Source organism: Hypanus sabinus, chromosome 10, assembly GCF_030144855.1.
Source record: "Hypanus sabinus isolate sHypSab1 chromosome 10, sHypSab1.hap1, whole genome shotgun sequence".
Lineage (NCBI taxonomy): Eukaryota > Metazoa > Chordata > Chondrichthyes > Myliobatiformes > Dasyatidae > Hypanus > Hypanus sabinus.
In genome coordinates this window covers 104,251,956-104,277,773 of record NC_082715.1, presented here as the reverse complement: position 1 = coordinate 104,277,773, position 25,818 = coordinate 104,251,956, and the positions used below count along the sequence as shown (strand labels likewise).

The 25,818-nt window shown below is 42.5% G+C and overlaps 2 protein-coding genes across 2 annotated transcripts in view; one reads left to right on the top strand and one right to left on the bottom strand.

The window, feature by feature from the left end:
* The window catches only part of aldh8a1 (aldehyde dehydrogenase 8 family, member A1), a 42,903-nt gene extending 33,276 nt beyond the window's left edge, over positions 1-9,627 (top strand). The window contains exons 5-8 of the mRNA XM_059982459.1: positions 350-499; positions 998-1,254; positions 4,205-4,366; positions 8,628-9,627. Coding sequence (XP_059838442.1) covers positions 350-499; positions 998-1,254; positions 4,205-4,366; positions 8,628-9,080 — 1,022 coding nt within the window. The 3' untranslated portion in view covers positions 9,081-9,627. The remainder of the gene's footprint in view (positions 1-349; positions 500-997; positions 1,255-4,204; positions 4,367-8,627) is intronic.
* The window catches only part of LOC132400923 (craniofacial development protein 2-like), a 93,835-nt gene extending 70,248 nt beyond the window's left edge, over positions 1-23,587 (bottom strand). Inside the window, exon 1 of the mRNA XM_059982478.1 lies at positions 23,463-23,587. The gene's annotated coding sequence lies outside the window, so the exon portion shown is untranslated. The remainder of the gene's footprint in view (positions 1-23,462) is intronic.
* Positions 23,588-25,818: the final 2,231 nt, after the last annotated feature.

The following is a 25,818-nucleotide window of genomic DNA, read 5'->3' as shown; positions in this document are numbered from 1 at the left end:
CACTCTCACCTTTCTGCCACTTCTTCCCACTGAACCCATATCCACTTCCTATATCCATCCACGTTCATTCTCAGAATGTGCCATGTCCTAAATTGACACCAAAATCACTAATACTGTTTGGTGCCAATGCTTCAGTAGTTCAAACAAAACCTGAAACGAGGGGTGTCCTTGGATTGCAAAGAAATTACTTGGCTTATTTTCTGCTGGTTTGAAGGTATCAACACAAAACTCTTAATGTTGAAAATATTTTGTCAGTAAATCAGTTATCAGCTGCACCTTTGTATTATTAATGGTTAAAATTACACGCATTGCAGTGTAGCTAATCTCAGTTCCTTCTCTGTTTCTTCAGCTGGCCTTATCAGCCCCTGGAATTTACCACTTTACCTCTTGACTTGGAAGATAGCTCCAGCCATTGCCACTGGCAACACTGTTGTTGCCAAACCTAGTGAAATGACATCAGTCACTGCTTGGATGATGTGCAAGCTCCTGGATGAAGCAGGTAGAGTGATAGTAACTAACAGATACCGAACATCTCTGTTGACCCTCTTAATCCAAGTTGTTTTGAAGTCAGTTTGCATGTTTCTTGCTACCACAGCAGAGATCCCTCATTGCCGGCACAATTCTGATGAAAAGTGATTGACCAGGAATTTTACATTTGTTTCTTTCACCACAGATGCTGCATGACTAACCAACTATTTTCAGATTTTCCTGCATTTATTTCAGATTTCCAGCCTCTACAGATTGTATTTTTCTGTGACACTTTTTGTTGTGGCCAGAATCATTGACCCTACTCTTCCAGGATTGTAAAGAACTGGTTGTATTGTTCTGAATCAGTGCCAATATGTTTTTGGGAGTCAATGTTTCTCTGAAGCTAATTCATAGGTTTGCTTTCTTGGAAAAGTCAATGTGACTTTAACTTCTACTGCATCACATCCAATGTCAAATACTTAGCCTATTCCTTTTTGCTATTTGACCATAATTTTCTTTCTTGTCTTAGGCATTCCACCTGGTGTAGTGAACATAGTATTTGGGTCTGGCCCAAAAGCAGGGGAGGCAATTGTTTCTCACCCCGACGTGCCGCTGATCTCCTTCACTGGGAGCACACTCACAGCACAGCACATTAGAGAGAAGAGTGCCCCATACTGCAAGAAACTCTCCCTGGAGTTAGGGGGGAAGAACCCAGCCCTTATCTTTGATGATGCAGACCTTGATGAATGCATCCCAACTACTGTACGATCCAGCTTTACTAATCAGGTAGGACATTAACCAGACACTGACTGTCCCTGTGTACAACTGTTAAGGATTAAAGATTAAAACAAATGAACTACTCTAGTTTTGAATAAGCTTATAATTCCCCTCTATTAAAGGAAATGTCTATTTTTATTGTATCATTTTACATATTACTTAGGATGTGTTATTACAAGATTTATTGCTTATCCTGACACCAGAGTGTCTTGTGAGACATTTAAAGGGCATTGATATGTCATCCCCAGACAGAAATCATTTATAAATCAGACAGGATGAATGTGTTGCAAAAGTCTATTGGAGGATCAGAGTCTGTGGGAGAATTAGGTTTAATATCACTGGTACATGTTGTGAAACTTGTTACCTTTACGGCAGCAGATCAGTGCAATACATGATAATATAGAAAGAAAAAGTGAATTAGAAAGGAATTGCTGATAATAAATGTCTTGCCTTGCCTGCACAACGTTAGTGGTTAACTTAGATTCTTACAACAATTTTTTTTTCTGACGGTAACTCATAATGATCAGATTTAGACAAATCATACCAAAGTATTACAAATAGGAGTTGATTTGTAACTTCAGCAGGGTGAGTGATAAGGGTACTCAGTGCAGAAACTACAGTAATAAGAAAACAAATCCTTCCTCAAAAAAAACCAGGCAATTCCCAACAAAACAATCAGTGTCTTCAGGGTTCGACCACGGCTGCCAGGGATCAGGGATCAGGGGAAGCAAAAAGGCTGGATATGACCGGTTCATATCCAGTCTACTAGAGACTACTAGACAGCTATATGGAGGAATTTAAGGTGGGGGGGGGTTATATGGGAGACAGGGTTTGAGGGTCAGCACAACATTGTGGGCCGAAGGGCTGTAATGTGCTGTACTATTCTGTGTTCTATGTTCATATTGGAAATAAATCCTAGAAACTAGAGTACTATAGCCAGTAGATACAAGATGAGGACTGGGTGAGTTGCTATTATTTGCTGCTTTCAGAGGATGTTAAAAAACATACGCTGTTCACAGTACCATATTGACAGACATGCAAGTACAAAATCCGTTTTTGCCTGAAGTAAGATAAAACAATAGCTTTGATGTTTTTTCAACTATGATGGCAAGGAAGGAGATCCCCACAAAACTTTTCCACATCTAGCAGAATTTATCCAATGCTGTTTCAGAAAGCCATTCAAGATTCCTTGTTTAATTTCCACTGAATTCTCTAGTCAAATGTAACTCCCATTTGACTTTTTGAAAGGTAATTGGCAGCAGAATCAATGGAGCATATTGCTACCGGAAGTTCTAAATTAATTGAAGATGTTTGAGAATAGTCTAAGCTTTGTGTAATTTTTAAAGTATGTGATGTTGGATTGGCTACCTGTTAAATAAATTGCTTCTTTCTCTCCATCTGAGACAACAGGCGATGAAAGTAAAAAAATATATATATTTAAGCATCCCTATCAAATTAGAATATAAACTTTGAAGCACCCTAGTAGAGAAAATATTCAATAGGCATAGCAAGTTAAAATCGTCAATGCCCCTGTATGGGAACGGGGGAGAAATCACAAGAGCAACATGATAGTGAGGTAAAGCAGCAATTGTATAATATACTAGGCAGTCGAAACAAAATACCTGGGTAATAACAATAATTAGCATTATGTGGCAACTTTAACTGTATAAATATTCCAAAGCCCTTCAACAGAGCAGTATCAGACCAAAGTTGACTTCAAGCTGCATTAAGAGATACCAGGAGAGATAATAAAATCCTGCTCAATGAGATTGCTTTAAAAAACTGAACTAAAGAAGGTAAAGTAGTTGGTAGTTATAGGTGGACTAATTGGAGAGTGCAGCAGGTCAGACAGCATCAATGGAAATGAATAAAAAGTTGACATTTCAGGTCCAGACCCTTCTTCATGTCTGGAAAGGAAGGGAGAAGATGCCAGAATAAAAACGGTGGAGGGAAGGGAAAGAAAACTAGCTGGAAGGGGATAGGTGAAGCCAGGTGGGTGGGAAATGTAAACTCACCTATTATTTCTACTGCACAGTAAGTTCTCATTGGGAAGTTGGCTGCCAGAAGTGAATTAATGTGTGCAAGTGGCCAATTGGGGCCAATTTATCTGTGCAAATTTAAGTTTATTGTCATGGGCATATACACCTGGGATATAGAGGCTATGAAAGTTAGCAGCATAATGTATTCCAAATATGGCAATCATAAATTATATAAACTTAAATTAATGTAGAAGTATATGTCTTACATGACAAAAATTATCATAACATTAGTGCAGGTTGAAGGAAATTATGGCTTTTTGGGTCAGTTTGAGAACCTGAAGGCAATGATGATGAAGCTACGGTTGAATCTTGATGTCTGAATTTTTGAGCTCCTGTACTTTCTACCTGATGGCAACAATGAGAAGGGGGCATGGGGCATGGGGCATGGCTAGGGTGATGGGTCTCCTTGATGATGGATATTGCAGGACCCACAGCTTCTGTGCCAAATAAATCATGGGCTTCTGAAAGGTTTAGAGTAAACTTGTTGTTGGCTCCAGGCAGAGCCTTAAAGATTAAGAACTAAGATTAAGATTAAGACTAAGATTAAGAACTCAATTTTGAGGCCCATTAGGAAAGAATATTCTCATTCATTATTAGGGATCAACTTGAGTTTCTATGAGAGAGCAGTGTTTTGCAAGGGCATTTTAAAAAGGCTGTAATTAAAGCAAAGCTGAATTTAACGTTACATTTTCAGACCATTAAAATAACTACTGCTGAAGTGTCTCAGTCCAAATGTCAATTGGTCATTTGCTTCCATAGGTGCTGCCTGACCTGCTGAGTTCCTCTGGCATTTTGTGTGTGTTGAGTGTCTTTCTTTCAGTTTCTTCCTCCCTCCATCTCCTTATTCACCATCCCCCTCTGTGAAACTTTTATTACTTAAAACAGAATTCAGTTCGGGAACTCCTTTTCTCTTTTTCCAGGGTGAAGTCTGTCTGTGCACAAGCAGAATTTTTGTGCAGAAGAATATTTACCGTGAATTTTTGGAGAAGTTTGTGGAAGGTGCCAGAAAGTGGAAGGTTGGCATACCTTCAGACCCAACTGCCAATATGGGAGCCCTCATCAGTAGAGAGCACATGGAAAAGGTCTGGATCCATGCTGGCGTTTCAAATAGAAGTGCAATTTATTAAATGAAAATATGCTTTAAATTTTTCATTTTGGGCTTTTTGTTTGAAAGCATTAATTAAAATATTGTTCTTCTAAAAAATGAATGTAAATATGCTTTTGTCTATAACTTGCATGCCCTAAATTTGTGTGTGCCTTCTTATCCACCAATTACTGGTGAGCATCTTGAAATTATCCAGTACCTGGATCCTGAGTTCTTGTTCAGAAACCTCAGCTTTGCTGTATCCAGGGTGAAACCTATATCTGACCCAAACTCATTGCCTGCATGTCAGTGGCATTTAGCAGGATGAAGGTCGATAGGACCAGTGAACAAGACACATTAGTTATCTACAGGGAAGTGGCCTAGATTCTGAAGTAAAATGTTAAATGGAACTACTTACTTGAACACTATGTGAATCTCAGTGAGAGGGAGGCTTCTTCATTGGGTAAATGAGTCTGAGAAGCCTCATATCTTGATAACAAAAGATGAATAGAATAGTACAGCAAAGCAACAGGCCTATTTGACCCACCATTTTGATGGTCTACTGTTGACCAGGTGCCTCTTATACCTTGTTACTGCTCCTACCTCCATCACATCCTCTGACCACACATTCAAAATACCACCTACTCTTGCTGTGAAAAATCTACCCCTCAGAACTCTTTTAAGCCTCCTCCCTCTCACATACCTCTGCCCTCTAGTTCTAGACAACCCTTTCTATGTGAAACAGACACTGGCTATCTACCCTATCTATGTCACACCTCTTAGCCTCCTTTTGAGAAAACGGATCCAGTCCATCCAATCTTCCTCATAACTCAAGCCCTGCCATCTAGGCAAAATTCTTGTAAACCTATTCCACATTCTCTAGCTTAATCACATCATTCTAGTAGTGTGGTGACCAGATCTGCACAATACTCTAAGCATTGTCTCATCAACTGTTTGTGCATCTGAAACAGGTCATCCCAACTTGTCTTCTTAATGCCTTGGTTGATGAGGGCACCAAGAGACAGTTAATACAGTTTTTGAGAAACTGAGCTGAGAACAGCAGAACTTTAGATTGGTCCCTTCTCTGTGCTCATAGGTCTAACCTCATGCAGTAGAAAGTAAGCTCTCATGTGTAGGTTGGGTATGAGGAAAATTTCAGGTCTGGTATCTGTTGCCAGCTGGAAAGTGTACACATGTGAAATTGACTGGAAACAATTTGATGAGATTTAATGAGATTATTAACAATTCTAAATTACAGATGACCCTCGTAATCATGTCATCAACTAAAATTCCCTATTTACACCTACATTACATCACCCAATTCCTCCTAACTTCACTTAACTTGTGCCAACCTTAACCATGTTGAAATACTTGTGTCTGTTGTCTCATAACTTGACTATTTCAAAGTTCTCCTGCCTGCCCTTCCACCTATGTTTCTATGGGGGTCACGCAAATTTTAAATTTTAATTCCTGCTAAATACATTGATCCGACTGTGACCTGTCCTCCCCCAATCCTTTTATTCTGACATCTGACACCTTTCTTTCTAGTCCTGATGAAGGATCTTGGTTCGAAATGTTGACTGTATATTTCACTCCACAGATGCAGCTTGACCTGCTGAGTTCCTCCCATGTTTTGTGTGTGTTAATTGCTGTGGCAGTCAGAGTGAAACTATGCTTTACTGACCACAGTTCTACTAGTTTTAAGATAAGTGATAGAAAAGAATGGGAAAGGTTCACAGATAAGGGTACTTCACTACAGCAGGGCTAACTTTGGAGGAATTAGGAAGGATCTAGCAGAGGTCGATGAATGAGCCTGTTTGAAAGGAAAACAATGAACAGCAAGTGGGAGAATTTTAAGAGTGATAACAAGAGATCAGGAGCACCCTGTTAAGGTGAAGGGTAAACCTGGCAAGTTTAGGGAACTTTGACTGGTGAGAGATACTGAGGCTGTGTTCAACATGAAGATGAAAACATGTATTCATTTTTGGAGGTTGGGATTGAGCAAGTCCCTTGATGACTATAAATAGATTAAAAATAATCTTTAAAGGGAAATTAGGAGTGCAAAGAGAAGGTTTGCAATGGAGCTGACAGGTAAGATATGGAAAACCCTAAGAGGTTTTATAGCATTACAAGTAGAAGGGTGGTTCAGAAGAAAGTATGTTCCCTTAGAGATTGTCTTGAGCCACCGAAAATAAGAGAGGTTTTTAACGGTGTTTACTGAAGAGAAAATCATGGTTGTTCAAGACGTAAGTGGGTGTTTTTGGAGAATATTTCTATTACTAGGGAGGAGGTATTTGCAGCCTTACAGGACATTAAGAAGCAAACTGAGCATCCTCAGACTTCGGGAGAGTAGAGGAGAACTTGCAGAGGCCTTAACCTAGGAAGTTGCTTCATTGTCAGCCCCACTGGTGACGGGAAGGAGGTTACTATTGTTCCATTGTTTTAGAAGTGTAGCAAGGACAATCCAGGGAACTACAGGCCAGTCAACCTCACATCATTTGTGGGGAGGTTGCTGGAGAGGATTCCGAGGGACAGGATCTACCAGCATTGAGATAGACATAGTCTAATTAGGAGCAGTCAAATGATTTTGTGCATGTAAAGTCAGTTTTTGACAAACTATTTAGAGTTTTTGAAGAGGTAACTGAAAAGGTAGATGAGAGCAGGGCAGTATTTGTAGTTTATTTGGACTTTAGCAAGGCCTTTGACAAGGTCCCATGTGGTAGGTTGGTCTGGAAAGTTAGGTTCCATGGAATCCAGGGAAAGCCAATTAGGGGGCTTCAAAATTGGCTCAGAGGTAGGAAGCAGAAGGTGGTGCTTGAAGGTCATTTCTCAGAATGGAGACCGGTGACTAGTGGTGTGCCACAATAATTGGTGTTAAGATTATGCATATAAGTAGGTTGGATGTGAATGCACAAGGCTTGGTCATAAGTTTGCAGATGACAAAGTTAGGAGGTGTTGTAGTTACAAAGGGATGCTGATCATTTAAGATACTGGTCTCTGGAGCGGCAAATGATTTTCAATACAGTTAAATGTGAGGTGATGCATGTTGGAAAGTCAAACCAATGTAGGACTTGTACTATGAATGACAGAGCATCAGGGAGTGTAATGGAACAGAGGGACTTGGACATACAAGTGCATAGTTCCTTCATGGCAGTAGACAGGGTGGTGAATAAAGGGGTTCAGCATGGTGGTCTTCATCAGTCATGGCAATGCATTGTAAGAGTTGGGAGATTATGTTGCAGTTGTATAAGTCATTGGTGAGACCACATTTGGAGTACAATGTAAAATATTGGACTCTCTCTTTCTTAAAGGGAAAATGTGGTTAAGCTGAAAAGAGTGCAGAAGAAAATTATGAGGATTTTGGCAGGACTTCAGTGTCTGAGTTATAGGGAGAGGTTGGCCAAGCTAGGCCTTTACTTATTAAAATGTTTAAAATTATAAGAGTCTTTTCCCCAGGCTCGGGGATTCCAAAAGTATGGGCTTAGATTTGGGGTGAGAAGGGAAGGATTTAAAAGGGACCTGAGGACATATAGAGGGCGATGAGTATGTGGAATGTGCTACCAGAAGAAGTGGTTGTGGCAGGTAGAACAATATCATTTAAGAAACACTTGGACAGGTACATGGAGGGATGGGCTTAGAGAGACATAGGCCAAATGCAGGAAATTGGAGCTAGGTGGGTGGGCATTATGGTCAGCATGGTTCATTTGGGCTGAAAGGCCTGAATCTGTGCTGTATTGCTCTGTGACCTTATGAATGTATACTGCTACCCGTCCACAATTCCACCATTCACATTTTCACATGCATGAAGTCTCTTTCCCCCTATCCATTCAATAATTACTAGCTCTATTGCCTACTTTTGGAGTCTATAATATGCAGACGTTTTTTTTTACAAATCCCTTACCTTTTCAGCACCATGTCTGTTTGGGCTCTGTCAGTGTTATTCTTACTTCTTCATCTGCATAATATATCCATAAGTTGTTTTGCCTGTACACACTGCTTTACTTGTCTTTACTCTTCCACATTGCCATTTCTGCCAATCTTCAGAAAGCCTTTGGGATATTTTTGTTCTTTTTCATGACACTGTATTCTTAATTATTACCCAATATCCAATTTTGTAAAATGTTTGTAAATTATTTGAAGTTACAAATGTTAGTATATTACTTGCTAACATTAATCAGCATTTAGGTTTAATTGCTTGTTTTGTATGAGTAATGGAATCAGTCTTCTTGCTAACAGCATTACCTTTGTTTCCCAAACAGGTAAAGAGTTATATTGACCTAGCCAAAACTGAAGGAGCTAAGATTCTTTGTGGCGAAGGAATTGATTCCTTGGACATTCCTGATAAAAACAAAACTGGCTACTTTCTGTTGCCAACAGTGATCACAGAAGTAAAGGATAGCTCACGCTGTATGCAAGAGGAGATCTTTGGCCCAGTGACCTGTGTTGTACCTTTTGAAAGTGAGGAAGAGGTTATCCAGCGAGCAAACAATGTGAAGTATGGGTTGGCTGCCACTGTATGGTCACGAGATGTTGGCCGGGTACATCGGGTTGCCAAGAAGCTTCATACTGGCATGGTATGGACCAATTGCTGGCTCATTCGCGATCTGAATTTGCCATTTGGTGGCATGAAGGCCTCTGGAGTTGGTAGAGAAGGGGCCAAAGACTCATTTGAGTTTTTCACGGAGGTTAAAACTATTACTATAAAATATTGACTCCTTCCCTCAATGAGTGATTTGTTAACCTGCAGTAATTAAATCAAAAGTGCAAGACCATTGTAGAAATAATTCAAAATGTTATCCATCACTTGTAATTGTTTGTAATGGATTTTCATCTGTGATGCTTGGAAGCTAAGGAGTACCTCACCTGGGAATATGAGGTATGAAAGCAGCCCTCAGCCTAAGGGAACTGCTGAGGCACATTTACTTGCATGTGTTATTCTTTATCAGAGGATAAGATGATTCTTTCTTGTTGTGGCCATCTTGATAGAACAAATGACAAGGATCAGGAGCAGAGTTGTTTTTAAACAATAATTTGTAATCAGTAGTATTGTTTTGTTGGAGTGATGTTCAGTAATTCTTCAGAAGCAAGTATAGCCTTACACATGATGTAGCAGTATGGTACTGCATCATACAATTATATGAGAGAAAAGCCTTAACCATACAGTATGTTATATTCTTTATCAGCTGAACCTACTAGTCATCAAGATAAGTTGAAAATGTTAAGAGTTATTTTGAAAAATAAAGTGAATTATGAATTATAGTATTTCAGTTTAATTTATTTTGGTTATCTGTGAAAAGACTATCACACAGCAGTGGGTCAGCAAGCAGCCCCTTCCTTTCTTCAAAGAGAATTGAGATTTTTAAACTCTACATCATCAAGTTAGACTATTTGTACTTTTTAAAATGTCTGCTGTGCATAGAATTTGTTCTGCACATGGTTTGAAATCTTTGTGTCCATTTTCTGGTGAAGTCTCCCTCTTCAAGAAAGTGGATTGGCACACCTCTGAGTGCAAGTTACTCCACCTCGAGTGTTTTCCTTTTGTCACTCACACAGTGGTGATGTCATTCAAGTCCATGGTACTTCCCTTTCAGCAGAAATTGCATCAAAAAATTGCAATCTATGACGCTCTGCTATTCTGCCAGCATATGCTCCAATGGTATAGGTGCAGAGGAAGGAGATGCCCAGAGTCTCCAAGCAGTTGCAGTAATTACTTTTAGTAAATGCTTCTCAGCTGCACCACATGTCAGGTAAAGAGTGTTTTCAGAACTGTTAGCTCGAATCAAATTCAGTACGGATCAATTTCATTGGCCGATGGATATCTCCTATGGAATACACTCTTGCTGATGTGGATAGGTTTCCATGGCAGATTGAAGGTTGTATATAGCGGGAAAACATAAATGCCCAGCAACATTGCTCCCATGTGTGTGAAGTTAGAAAACACCATCGTTGCCATTGATTGTTCAATATTTCCCAAACTCCCAGAGGAGTTTGTTACTTTTGAAGCAGATTGTTCATGTTGCAAAGATTTCATTCTATTGACATGAAGGCTTGATTTTGAGCAATTGAATCCTGCTGTTCTTCAGCCTGTGTTTCTGGATCATGAGTTTCTGGATGGCAACAGATGGACTGGTACACTAACCTGAAGCCTGGCATTGTGCAGGAATTACAGTTTGGGCGTTGGGGTTCAGAGTTCAATTCCGATGTCATCTGTAAGAAGTTTGTATGTTCTCCCGTGATCATGTGGATTTCCTCACGTTGTTCTGGTTTCCACCCACAGTTCAAAGATATTGGTTGGTAGGCTAATTGGCCTTTGTAAACTGTCCTGTGATTAGGCTGGGGTTAAGTAGGTGGGTTGCTGGGCTGGAAGAGCCTGTATCTCTAAATTAATAAACTTCAGTTAGGCTACACCTGGAGTACTGTCTACAGTTCTTATCTCTATGTGGAAGACTGTTGCATTGGATAGAATGCAGAGATTCACCAGGGTGTTGCCTGGTTTGGTGCATTACAGATATAATGAGAGACTGCCCAGGCTGGGTTTCTTTTCCCTAGCGCAGAGGAAGCTGAGGGCGAGCCTGGCTCGCTTACTAAAGCGTAAGCAGACAACGATGGTGGAAAATGTTTCATGTTGGGGGAGTCCATGATTAGAAAGCTTGACCTATAACTCACAGGAAGTCGTCCAGGAGTTAGGGAACATTTCTTGGTGCAGGGGCATAGCAGTTTGCAGATGACAATTGACGTCAATTGTCCAAATCTGAGACAGATAGATCATTCTTAATCAAAGGAGTTAAGTGCTATCAAAGAGTTCTATTGGAGTTGGGTCACATGCTTGCCATGATTTCACAGGCCTGAGGAGATAAACAAATTTCTTCAATTCCTAAAATAAAAACAGAATTGATAAAGGCAGGAAAAGGTTAAGTCCTTTTCCATGTTTGCTGTCTAAACTGCTGAGCATTTCCTGCATCTCTCTTTTCATTCCAAATTTCCAGAGATCCAGTATTTTTGCTTTTGAATTGCTCCAGTTACCATCTGCTGCAAAACAATTTTTACCCTCAGGTAGGTGAAACACCCAGTTCAGAATTTAGTGTTACATTGGGTAGGGAATGGTAGACATTCAAGCCCCAGGCACTAGGCCTCAGACTCTCTGTTAACATCTAGCCACCACAAATACCAGCAGCCAGCCAGTACAAAGTAAACAAACATTTCCACCAACACACTGCATTCCTAACCTTCTCTCACCTCGTCAGTGTAGAATAGGCTCCTTCTGCACTGTAAATTATGAACTTTATGAGAACTACTTACAGAGCTATAGAGTTGTACAGCATAGCAACAGGCCCTTTGGCCCACTGTATCTGCGCCAGCCATTATGCTTACTTATACTAATCCTACTTGCCCACATTAATTCCATACCATTCTACTCCTTGTGCATTCAAGTACCTGTCTGGAAGTTTCTTAAATCTTGTGCCTTCACCACCGCCTCTGAAAGATTATTCCATCTATTCTCTCAGAAGTTTAGTCCTCACATCATCTTTGAACCTCCTCCATCTCACCTTAAACATGAGTCCTTTAGCTTTGACCCCCACACCATGGGAAACAGACTTTACCCATTTACTCTATCTACCTCTTTCATAATTTCATGTTACCTACCTGCCTCCTTTGGTCGGGGAAAGCAAATCTGGCCTGCCCTGATTTGTCTGCCCTCCAATCCGGGCAGCAAACTTGTGAATCTTTTCTGCACCTGCTCTACCTTACTGATAATAAATTTTGAATTTTTCTGTCTTAATCCCATGGTGTGGTGATGAAGCTGTACATAAGATGCTTATTTTTGATGTATTCCCCCTACACATGTCACCACACATTTACCACATTCACCATCATGATGAGTCTGTGCTGTTTCATATCAAGGAGGTGATCATGGTCCCATGTTCTTGGAAATTTTTCTATCAAAGTGGTTTGCCATTGCATTCTTCTGGGCAGTGTCTACAAGACGGGTGACCCCAGGCATTATCAATACTCTTCAGAGATTGTCCGTTTAGTGTCAGTGATAGGGTAACCAACTTCTGATATGCACCAGCTGCTCATGTGACGGCCCACCATCGGCTCCCATTGGATCCCATGACCCTGACTGGGGGGCTGAGCAGGTGCTACACCTTGCCCAAGGGTGAGCAGCGGAGGGAAGAAGCACCTTACACCTCCTTTGGAAGAGATGTATCGCCACCCTGCTACATGATTACCAGATTAAATCCCACAAGTATCCTTTCTTTCAGGATGATGGCCGTTGGCCAGTGTTGTTGGAACCTGTTCCATTTTTTTCCCATCCCATTACTGGTACCAGCATCCTACAGAATGGGGAGCTACTTTTCCCCCAGTATGTTTTCCGTCATGCATTCACCACTGACTTTCATTTTTTGAACTACTGTTAACTTTCTCCATAAGTACATTTTGTGAAAATGAATACTTTAGAGAGCATTTCTGGATTCATCATCGAAGAGAGTTTCAGCTTGTACTGGACATAACTTCCCCACTAACCAGGTACTTGAAGGACTTCTGTTGAAGGGATAAATATCTATAACTTACTTTATAAATTTTCATCGGGACTTCTGAAGTGTTCTTAATTTTATCAAATGCTGTTTGTTGTCTTTGACAGTTTGATGATTAAGCCGGGACAATTTCCACTGCACCAGCTTGTCTCCAGCATTTCTAGAGTGTTGAGTGCTGTGATGAGAGGAAGTGATTTCACAGAGCAGGTGATGGGTAGTATCTTGGAGCTGGGATTATGGAGAAAGCCATATTCAATATGAACAATTCAGTTGAGTCAAGGCAGTTAGAAATTGTGCACTGGAGTGAAAAAATTAACTTGAATATGAAATAATTTGTTCAAAGAATCTTTTTGATATTCATTTTGTGCGGAGGAGTTATATTAATTGTGAAAGCTGGTGAATTTTTGACATATTAGTTGTGTTTAGTTTATGCTGTGGTAAGCAGGAACCTATGTCAGCGCCTACGTGTAAGGTTTGGCGGAAGTCTGGGCTTTAAGGGTGGAGTCCTGTGGGTGATTGGTGATGTTTTGTGGTGCAGTTGTGGGAACCTCATGATGAGACTCTTGGCAAATTCATCAACTAAGTATGGTTAAATGGTTTTGTTGATCACACACATTATAAGTACTATTACAGTTTTGTTCAGGAGCTGAGCTGTGAGATTTGAGGCAGTCATTTTATTTTACTATTAATCTTTTAATTATACAATAAACACAACAAACACAACCTGATTCACCCAATCTATGTGGAAGTTAAAATCCCCACACAAGAGGCTTATAAATAAGATATGGATGCATGGAGTTGGAGGAAGTGTATTGGCATGCTTGGTTAACCAATAGAAGCCAGAGAGTTGGTATAAAATGTGTGTTTCTCCGGCTGGTGGTCGGTGGTGAGTGGGGTGCCACAAGGCTCGGTGCTGGGCCTGCAGCCGTTTACCATTTACATTGATGATTTGGAAGAGGGGACTGAGTGTAGCATAGCAAAATTTGCTGATGACACTAAACTGAGTGGAAAAGCAAATTGTACAGAGGATATGGAGTCTGCAGAGGGATACAGATAGGTTAAGTGAGTGGGCCAAGGCCTGGCAGATGGAATACAATGTTGGTAAATGCGAGATCATCCACTTTGGAAGGAATAGTAGAAGAGTATATTGTTATTTAAATAGTGAAAGATTGCAGCATGCTGTTGTGCAGAGGGACTTGGGAATCACAAAAGTTGGCTTGCAGGTACAACAGGTTATTAAGAAGGCAAATAGAATGTAGGTCTTCATTGCTAGAGGGGTTGAATTCAAGAGCAGGGAGGTCATGCTGCAACTATACAGGGCCTGGATTACTGTATGCAGTTCTGGTCTCCATACTTGAGGAAGGATATACTGGCTTTGGAGGCCGTTCAGAGGAGGTTCACCTGGTTGATTCCAGGGATGAAGGGGTTAACCTGTGAGGAGAGATTGAGTCACTTGGGACTATACTCTCTGGAATTCAGAAGAATGAGAGGGGATCTTATAGAAGCATACAAAATTTTGAAAGGGATAGATAAGATAGAAGTGGGAAAGTTGTTTCCATTGGTAGGTGAGACTAGAACTAAGGGACATTGTCTGAAGATTCAGGGGAGAAGATTTAGGATGGAGATCAGGAGAAACTGTTTTTCCCTGGAGAGTGGTGAATCTGTGGAATTCTCTGCCCAGGGAAGCAGTTGAAGCTTCTTCCCTAAATATCTTAAATATATTTAGTATATATTATATATACAGTTAGGTTTTTACATATGGGGGCTGATTGATAGGTTTGTGGCCTAAGGTAGAAGGAGTCAATTTTAGAAAACTTAGCATGTTTATTTTTCAACATAGTCCCCTCCTACATGTCCACACTTAGTTCAGCAGTCGTGGAGCATACGGATCCCTCCCTTGTAGAAGTGGTCCACAGCGGGAGTGATTGATAAGTTTGTGGTCTAAAGAAGAAGGAGATGAGTTATTAACTTCAAACTTTCTGCATTTTCACTCAAGGAGTTGAACTGCACGTGTGTATAATGACAGCATCTTGACCTCCAGGTGGTCCAGAGCAGGAGTGATGATAACTTCATGGCCTAAGGTAGAAGGAGATGAGTTATACAGCTCTCATTACATGCACGTGCAGTTCAACTCTGAGTGAAAATGCGGTAAGTTTGAAGGTAATAACTTATCAATCACCCCATGCTGTGGACCACTCCTGGAGGTCCAAGACACTGACTTCTACAAAGAAGGGATCTGTATGCTCCACGACCACTGGACTAAATGTGTAAATGTAGGAAAAATAAATGTGCTAGGTTTTCTAAAATTGACTCCTTCTACCTTAGGCCACAAACTTATCTATCACCCCTCGTATTAAGGGAATTAAGGGTTATGGGGAAAAGGCAGGTAGATGGAGCTGAGTTTACAGACAGATCAGCCATGATCTTACTGAATGGCAGGGCAGGCTCGATGGGCCGGATGGCCTACTCCTGCTCCTATTTCTTATGTTTTTATGTTTTTGTGTTTATCACCCTTCCCAATGTTGTCCCAAGGAACCAAATCCATTCTGAATCTCGTGAAGGTTGCTTCAAAGGCTTATGACATAATCAGGGATGAACTGGTTTAAGTCTGGCTCTGGGTAGAATGCATGAGATAGGATGTCATTATTCTTTAGGCTTTTGGTGTCAGTATATCCCTGGACAAAAGCTATAGTAGTCCATGTTCGAATTTCTCATGAATGCAATACATCGTGTGTGCTTCTTCTCTATTGTACAATGTATTCCAGATCTAAAATCCATGGAAGGATAATGCCAAGGTTCTTCTGCACTTAAATTGGCTCAGCCTGTGCACAGTGCAGAAGGCAGGTCCTGTTATAGGGACCAGATTTCCAAAGAACTGAAAACTGCTTTTTTATATAAACTAACCAAAGTAGCAAACCTCTGGTACAAATTGTCTCATTGGCTCAGCTATTCAACAACACCCATCTGACAGACTTGGTCAGACAATGACTGAATCACAATGAGAGAACACTCTGCAGGTTATTGGGCATAGACTGAGATGTATGACATAGGGTTTGTCCACGATTAATCTTGTCAAAGTTTATTGTCACATGCAGGAATATGGTGCATGGACAGGTGTCATGAAAAACTTACCTGCAGCGACATCATAGGCACGTAGCATCAGATAAGCATCATTCGCAAGAAAAAAGATAAATTATACATAACTTTTACAAGAAAATACAAGAAACTTTTCATAACCATGACAACTGAGTCATGTTGTTACTTCCTGTCAGCAGAATTTGACAGAATTTGAGTGGCTGCTCCATATCATGGCATAAGTTCCTTAACAACATTGCTACCACAGAAGCTATTCAAGAGTGCACATTGAATAGGCAATGGAAATGGCACCTACCTTGTCCCTCGCCAACAGAACATACAACAGTATAGCTCCTGGACAGGTCCTTCAGCCCACAATGTTGCACACGACCAATTAAATTAGTAATCAAGTGGCTAACTAAACTAATCGCTTCTCCCTACCCCATGTCCATATCTTCCATTTTCCTCACATTCATGTGCCCACGTAAACATTTCTTAAAAGTCTCTGATGCTTGTGACTCTACCGCCACACTAAGCAGCACATTCCAGACACGCACTACTCTCTGTGCAAAAGAACTTGCATCTCACATCTCCTTTGAAATTACCCCCTCTTCCCTTAAATACATGCCCACTGGTATTAGACATTTCAACCCTTGGAAAAAGGCCCATTGAGCCTACCCACTTTGTGCCTCTCGTAATCTAATAATTGCCTATCAGAACTCCCATCAGCCTCTGCCACTCTTCAAGCCAACAAAGAGACAGCAAGAGCCATCGAAGTATCTGAGTTGCGGAGAAAATGATCGTATTGTGGCGGCTCATTTCCTAGCGTATGCGAACCGACTCACAATTAGATAGCCTACGGGGGTTTGCGAGCACAGAGCTTTGGAGCCTCTTCGCCATGGGGGGCCGGTTGACAGAGGCTTAAAAGTGAGGCTGAAGTTTTCGAATAAAGTTTTTCCTTCGACTGCAGTTACCGACTCCGTGTCGTAATTTTAGCGCTGTTTGTAGCACACCGCTACAATTGGTGACCCCGACGGTCCAAACGATTTTTGGACCAGAAATGACCGACGCCGCCTCTGTTCATGCGGTTTCGTTGACACTGCCGGGTTTCTGGACACAGCGCCCGGACCTATGGTTCCAGCAAGCCGAAGCCCAATTCCACGTTCGCCGGATCACCTCAGAAGACACCCGCTACTACTACGTGGTGGGCTCCCTCGACCAGGACACAGCTGCCCAGGTCGCGGAGTTCGTACAGTCGCCCCCGGCAGACGGCAAGTACACGGAATTCAAAGCCCTGCTCCTCAGGACTTTCGGACTCTCACGGCGCGAGCGGGCTGCCCGTTTACTGCACCTGGATGGCTTGGGCGACAGACCTCCATCGGCTTTAATGAACGAGATGTTGTCTCTGGCCGAGGGACACACAGGCCTCATGTTTGAGCAGGCATTCCTGGAGCAGCTGCCCGAGGACATACGCCTGCTGCTGTCCGACGCGGATTTCAGTGACCCCCGGAAGGTGGCAGCCCGGGCGGACTTGCTGTGGAACGCCAAAAAGGTGAGCGGGGCGTCCATCGCACAGATCTCCCAGCCACGCTCCCGGCAGCAAACCAGTCCAGGCCTGGCCGCAGAGCCCACTAACCCCCGGCCCAATGACCACTGGTGCTTCTACCACCAGCGGTGGGGCGCAGAAGCCCGCCGTTGCCGCCCGCCCTGCAAATTCCCGGGAAACGCCAGGGCCAGCCACCGCTGATGGCTACGGCGGCTGGCCATCGGGATAGCCTCCTGTATGTGTGGGATAGCAGGTCGGGACGCCGCTTTTTGGTCGATACTGGGGCTGAGGTCAGCGTTTTACCTCCGACAAGTTACGACACTCGCAGCAGGGCACCGGGTCCCCCCCTGAGGGCCGTGAATGGCAGCACAGTAAGGACCTATGGCACCCGTCAGGTGCAGCTACAGTTCGGCCCCAGCCAGTTCACGTGGGACTTCACACTGGCCGCCGTAGCCCAACCGCTTCTGGGTGCGGATTTTTTGCGGGCTCACAGCCTGCTGGTTGACCTGCCCAGGAAGAGACTGGTACACGCCGAGACCTTTCAGACGTTCTCCCTGGGCCAGCCCCTCACCTCGGCTCCATCACGCTGTCCGACAACGACTTCACCAGGGTCCTGGCGGAGTTCCCATCGGTTCTGGCACCGCAGTTCACAGCAGCCATGCCCAGGCACGGCGTACAGCACCACATCCCGACACAGGGACCACCCCTCCATGCCCGTGCTCGGCGGCTTCCCCCGGACAAGCTCCGACTGGCGAAGGAGGAGTTCCAGAGAATGGAGGTTTTCACGGTGGACCGCCTCAAGCCGGCCCATGTGGACCTGGCGCAACCGGCCGAGTTTCCGGCGCCTCGGCGCAGAGGCCGACCTCCCAAGCAGGTTCTGGCCCAGGCTGTGGACATTGGGGGGTGTATCGCCGGTTCTGGGGGGGGGTTATGTGGCGGCTCATTTCCTAGCGTATGCGAACCGACTCACAATTAGATAGCCTACGGGGGTTTGCGAGCACAGAGCTTTGGAGCCTCTTCGCCATGGGGGGCCGGTTGACAGAGGCTTAAAAGTGAGGCTGAAGTTTTCGAATAAAGTTTTTCCTTCGACTGCAGTTACCGACTCCGTGTCGTAATTTTAGCGCTGTTTGTAGCACACCGCTACAGTATGTCAGTGTGAGCTCCCATTGTCTGTGGTACATACCATTCAAATGCAGAGAGATCTTCGGTGTGTGCAACAAAAGCTTCACAGGTGACGTAGCAGCCTGTGTCAGGAGGCCTGAATGTGACACTGAGACTCTGGGGGGAACAAGGCAGAGCCTGGAAAGCAGCAGGAAGGAGATGTCACCCAGTGGGGGGTGGACCTCCAAGGTGGCTGAATAATGTTGGCTAGGAACACCATGCTGATATGCTTACGTAAAGTAATCTGGTGCTTCCTGCTCCAGCAAAATCAAGACAAATTAGTGTGACTCTCCCTCCCAAAGTACCAATTTCACATACACTCAGTTGCCATTTTATTAGGTACACCTGCGTGTTAATACAAATATGTAATCAGCCAATCATGTGGTAGCAACTCAATGCATGAAAGCATACAGACATGGTCAAGAAGTATAGTTGTGTCCAGACCAAACTTCCGAATTGGGTAAAAATGTGACCTAAGTGACTTTGATCATGGAATGATTGTTGCTGCCTGGCAGGGTGTTTAGAGTATTTCAGAAACTGCCAATTTCCTGGGGCTTTCATGCTAAGAAGTTTAGAGTTTACAGAGAAAGGTGCGTAAAACAAAAAAAAAACTCCCTGTGAGTGGTAGTTCTGTGGGTGAAAACATCTCGTTAATGAGAGAGGTCATAATAGAAAGGTCAAACTGGTTCAAGCTGACAGGAAGGTGCCAGTAGCTCAAATAACCACATGTTACAATAGGAGGGTGCAGAAGAGCATCTCTGAACACACAACATATTGAACCTTGAAGCAGACGGGCTACAGCAGCAGAAGACCATGAACATTCACTCAGTTGTTACTTTATTAGGTACAGGAAATACCTAATAATGTGACTACTGAGTGTGTGTTTTTGCAGGTTTCTGAACTCCTAGTTGACTCGTTTTGGTCTTTCTAGAAGGCCAATTTTCTGGTCAGCTTTCCCATGGTTGGAAGCTGATCCTGGCTGTTCGCAACCTGCAGGTTTTATTGACATGTAGGAGAGCTCTGCCCACATTTCATGTCCTGCACATTAACCACCCCTGCTCCTGCCCAGCTAAACCTCACCATTGCCTTTATTATCTCCAGATTTGCCTATTTCATTGCTCTCCTCAGTAGCCTTTTATCTTCAGCTTACCTAAAGCATTCAATCAAATGATCGGCAGTAATGCTATTAACTGTGGCATTAAAATGCAACAAAAGGAAGAAGTTAACCAAAGAAATAGATAAGGCCCCAAAATCTTCCCCATTTAGCAACCAAACAAGTGATTGACCTTCCTTAAACCCCTTTCACCATCTCTGTCCTCCCTGTGACTGTGGGGATCTCCTCTGGGACATCTTGCTTGCTCCCCTATCCCAAGCACATGCGGACCAATTGTATCTTGTTGGCCAGTAAGAATAGACACTGGTGCGTAGGTGAGTGCAAGAGTCTGGAGGAGCTGATGGGAATGTTGGGAGAATAAAATCAGCTAAGTACGCTAAGTGTAAATGGGTGCTTCAAGGTTAGTATGGGCCCTGGGCTGAAGGGCTTGTTTCTGTGCTGTATAACTGTACGTTACCACTGAAGGGTGAAAGCTGAGTTAGCATAGGTGCCTGTTTCATATCCAATTGAATTAGATTTTTAATTTCAGAGATGATACTGGCTGTGTTTTTTTGTAGTGAAGCAGATGAACTATGTGAGGAATGTATCTTGTGCAGACATCGTGCCCACTGAGCTACAAACAATGGAGCAAGAAAAGCCGCACGCTTTTCAGCTTTCACTGCTTTTATCAGATTTAAATTTGTAGTGTGGACATTATTGGAAACCTAATAGGAGAAGCGCATTGCTTCTTTTTTAACTCAGTTCTGTGAGAATTGTTTGGATAAATTTTCTGATTCCAACCTCACAACTGAGATTAATGTCTGAGGGAATCGAAGCCTCAAGCAGCACCTGTACTTGTGCAGAACTCAATGTTCATTACTTTAGCTACCAATTTCCACCCTGCTCTCACCTTCATGTGGTTAATCTCTGACCTTTCTCTTCTTTTTCTGGATCACTCCTGTTTCTACATCAGGAGGTAAGCTAGCCACTGACATGAATGATATGCCTATTGACTCCTAGGATATCTCAAATACTCTTTTTTTCCCACTCTGCTTCTAATACGGTCTCTATTCCATCTCCGCTGTATTTGATCTAATGATGAGACTCCCTTCTTAACTCTGGTCTCTCTTCTATCCTAGTTAACAAAGCCCCTGACCACATCCCAACCATTCCCAAAGCTTCTGTTCATAACCCTTTCCTCCAGGACTAAACCTGTTCATCTGGTCCTCACGTTCCACAACATCCTTCACATTCAACAGCAGAGATTCCACAATTTCTGGCAGCTACAAAGAATTCTACTGCCAGACACATCTTCCCCCCCCCTCCACCCCCTTTCATTGTTTTGCTGAGATCATTCCCTTTTTGATTCTGTGATCCACTGTCCGTTCTCACCAAATACCACCATCACATTCTCCTTTTCCCCGTTTTGATAACACTTTCACTTGTAACCACTGCCTATGCGACACTAGTCCTTTTGCCTCTTCCGTTCTCATCATCCAGGGACACAAGCAGTGATTCCAGCATTCACTTGCATTTCTTTTGTACTGAATTTGAAGTTCATGGTTTGGTTCCCTCGACTCTGGAGAAACCAGATCATCTGACTACTTTATAGAGCACCTGACTTCAGTCCTCAGTGGAGACCTTGAGTTTCCGATTGCCCATCACTTTAATGCTCCACCCCCCTAACTCAGAACAATCAATACTGATAGTTTGAGATACATCTTAAGTCTGGGCCTGCTGCCCCTTTGGACTCAATATTGATTTCTACAATTTCAAGTAACTTGATTTCTCTGCCTATGTCAGTCACTCTCCAACTACTCCCATTCACTCATTAACCAGAACCATTTTTGCAGGGTTTTACCTGTCTGTGACATCCTCCTTCCCCACTCTCCCTGCAGCTTTGCAAGCTTCCTCCCCTCTTCCCAGTTTTGACAAAGAGCCTTCAACCTGAAAAGTTACTTCGGTTTCTCTCTCTCCAGTGTTTCCAGTTGTGTTTTATATTTACAACATAAAGAGCATCTTTTTTTATTTTCATGCAAACAATTGCTAGGACAATTGGACATTATGAAATATCACGCGGGACATTCCAGCTTATTTGGCACTTTTCTCTCTTCCCCCAGGACAGAATCGGAGTAGGAAGAACACAAAATAATTCTGCCACTTGTTTTGAAACTCAGTTAATGAAACATAATATGCTTAAATTGTGCCATGTCTAAAATCCCCAGCTCAAGATGAATTTAAGAGAAAAGTATCCACAGTAATTTGCGGCAGCATTACCTCCACCACTGTGATGAATATTCATGCCTTCACACCTGAAAATCTGGGCAAGTAATATAAAGCTGAAAGGAATAGACCTCTCACTATATATCTGTATGTACTTCTTCCAATTGCCAATTCTCACTATCATTTTGTCAAAATTACCCCAGTGAATCTAGACTTGTCTGTAGTCATAAAACACCACTTCCGTCAACCAAAGATGAATAACTAAAACTGAGGCATGGACAAATAAAAATAAGGGTAAAATTCACACTTAACGAAGACAACTTAGTCACAGGAAAACATTTCAGTATAAAGCTATTTTCCTCATGATGTAAAAATTTAAAAAAACAGTTCATTCTCTGGTGAACTGTGGGCTGAAATAGAGGCATTTGTGCATAATTATAGATTTTTGAAATGATGTAGGGTTTCAACACCAGAGCCCCAAAACAAGATTGTTTTAAAGGGTTGGATTTGCATTTTCTCCCTTTCCATTTCATCTGTCCTGGCAATACTTCTGCATGAGAGCTTCACAAGAGTTGCCTTCTGAAGATTTCCTTACCCTGCAGTCCGAGATCTCTCAGCCAGCTCTGACTTGTCACTAATATCTTTCTTCCTGCTTCCTCTACTTATCTTTGGCTTCCATCTCACCAGCTCCTGCCTTTGCCTGGTGGGACAGAATGCTTCTCTTCCTCCCACTTTTCCAGTTTCTGGGGGAAACACCCCCCACACTTCTCCTAGCAACCAAAACTGTTCCATTTTTCTAGCTTCCAGTTGTCCTTCATCCCATTGCACTGGATGCAAGCTGCATTTCACTGGAATTTAATACACTGCCTGGGTTGCGCAGGGGTGCAGTTCCAGCCCTCTGGGCGCACTTATGAACTTTGACCCTGACAGTTGGGAGGTTACACATGCTTCCTGTGACTGTGTGGATTTCTTCCAAGTACAGTACATCAAATTCTTCAACATGCCAAAATCCCATGTGTCATTAGGATAAATGGCCTCTGTAAATTGATCCTATTGTGTCAGTGAATGATAGAAACGGGGCGGTGGGATGGAGTTTGTTGGCAATTCGGAGCATAGACTCAATGGGCCACATCGTCTCCTTTTATGTCACATGGAAACAGATATCATTATACTATATTGACAAAGTTATTGTATAAGCTAATATATTAAGAAGAACAAGCTGAGCTTAGATACTGTAACTGCTAGACATCTCCATTCTGACTGCAAGTGCAGTCCACATCACTCTAAGGTGGGGGTCCCAGCTTGGGGTCCATGGACCCCTCAGTTAATGGTATGGCCCCATGGCATAAAAAAAAGTTGGGAATTCCTGCTACTATACTTTAGCTCCAGTTCTGAGCTTGTGCAATGTTCACCAAGGCTCAGCTGAAGCTTTGATAACAGTGAGCTGAATAGTACTTACCACTCACCAGCCATTCCATGGAGAACTATTTCATACGCTTTTATTTTCCAGCCAGAACATTCTCAGCTTTAACTTCCCCATTTAAAGTCATTGAATAACCAAGACCTTGGCAGTTTAAAACTGATTTTATATATCATAGTTTGGCTAATGGCTGTGTGGGCAGGGTGTCTCCAGTTCCTTTGTAATTGAAGTGACCATTATATCACAGCCTTAGCGGAAGGTGTTGATTTTTTTCTCCAATACTGTATTTTTATTAAATTTCATATACACAAATAAAGAATTCATAAGGATACTTATAAATCAAAATAAGATAGCACAAAATGCATTATATATAAATCACACTGATATAATCACAGTTTCCCATATTCATGATCAATCAAATAAAAGAAATTGAATTATGAATTTTATGATGTTAATTATATTAACATCATATTAACTAAACATCATATCATATAATTCAACATCAACGGAGAAAGTTTTGAACGTGATCGGGAGAGAGGAACAAGAATTCTTTAGAACAGTGAAGAGATTCTGGGTCAAAGAGACTACAAATGAGTCAGAATCACCTCAAGCCAAGCCTGGTGAACTGGGGCTTGCAGGAAGCCGGGTTGTACCAGTTTATTGTATAAGCATAATAGTTACTGATTAATAATCATGCATTTAGAAAGCACACTTGACCCTGAACTGCAAAGAAGCACTTAAATAGTTTGAGAGAATTTGGTACATGTTATAATTTTACAGAGGAGTACATTATGGGGGGGGGGTGCCATTAGAGGTGCTGAGTGGGCAACCTGCGTAATGCTGGGTGGATTTGCTGCTGTGGAGGAATTGGAAGCTTGCCCCTTAGTTTTGCGTATTCATTTCTTAGAAATTATAAGGAACTAAGGTGCTTGCTTTGCAATCCTGCACTGTCAGGTGAGGAGAGGTTTAATTAGCTGGAAAAAATGTCAGATAATGTATTTCCTTCATGTGAAGTGTTTTATAGTTTAGTTGTCTGCTTGCCACTGACATATTATATACCCTGTCTCACTTTCTGCTGTAATTTTTAGTGTGCAATTGCTGCAAGGGGCTCCATCACAATTTCTAATTATTTCTCCCAGAAGCTATTTACCTGAGGCAATAGGGTATTAGTTTGGGTAGATGGAGCTCGTCAGCCTGGGAAGGCAGTCCATCTCAGAGAGGGAAAACTCTGATTTCAAACCTCTGCTGTCTTGCGGCTATACCCATTCATGGAGAAGGCTTCAGGGGTAAACCCTGAGGACAAATCTGGAGCTGAAGACCCTAAGGCAGTTCGACGCCGTCTTCAACCTCGACCTGGCAACTCCTGCGATGACACTGGTACCAAGCTGTATTGACCCTTGCCCTTCCCTTGGACAACATCTGTGGCATGGAGAGGGGAGACTTGCTGCTTGGGCAACTGCCGGCCTTCCATATAACTCTGCCGAGGCCTGCGCACTGAAAACCATTCCAGGCGCAGATCCATGGTCTCACAAGACTACCGGATGCCACCTAAGGGTGTTAGTTCATTTGGTAATAAACACGTGATTAACACCCTCCATTCATTGTCACAGTTAAAATCTCCTGAAATCTCCTAGGGTTAATCAACTGAAACACGCTGCTTTCCTTGGCTGCTTAAGTCTAGGAAAGACAATCTTAAGTCCTGCCAAACCTGTGAGATTGAGACGGCTGTCCCACCCCAAACCCCAGTGAGTGTGAATGCTGTGTAGTTTGCTACCCTATTACAAATTAGTGCCATAAAATAACAGACAGTACACTGCATACGATTAAATGAATCATATTTATGAACCTTAACTTAACTAAAGGGTTAGTAAAGAATAACAAACAGAAAAGGGCCCATTCTAATTAAACAGTCAAATGTGCACAAGTTGGAGCTCATCTTGAACTTCTATCACTCACTCTGGGCCCACGGTCAACGTGCAAGCTCACACCACCTTCCCAGCATCGCTCGCAATCCATCTCGAACAAACGGGTTTCCCACTGGATTGTTCTTTACGACTGGTTCTCCCCAGCATCTTCTCTCTACAACTCCTGAAGAACAAAAGCCCAAGATCAACCTTATTGTCCCTCACCAAGAAAACTTCTGGCTAATTGGATGGCACATTTCACATCATCCCTTATCTTCACCAATAACCCAAACAGGCCGAAAGCAGGACAACCAAGATGAAATACGTGCAGCATAACGGCAAAAATACCCATTTGCTGAGCCTCTAGAAGACTATGCAAGAACTAATGTGAGAAAAGGACTATTTAATCTACAACAGAAGATTTGGAAAGATACTTGAATGCTTAAATTATTATGCAAAAATCAGAAGGGAACCTATGGTACAGTACTGAG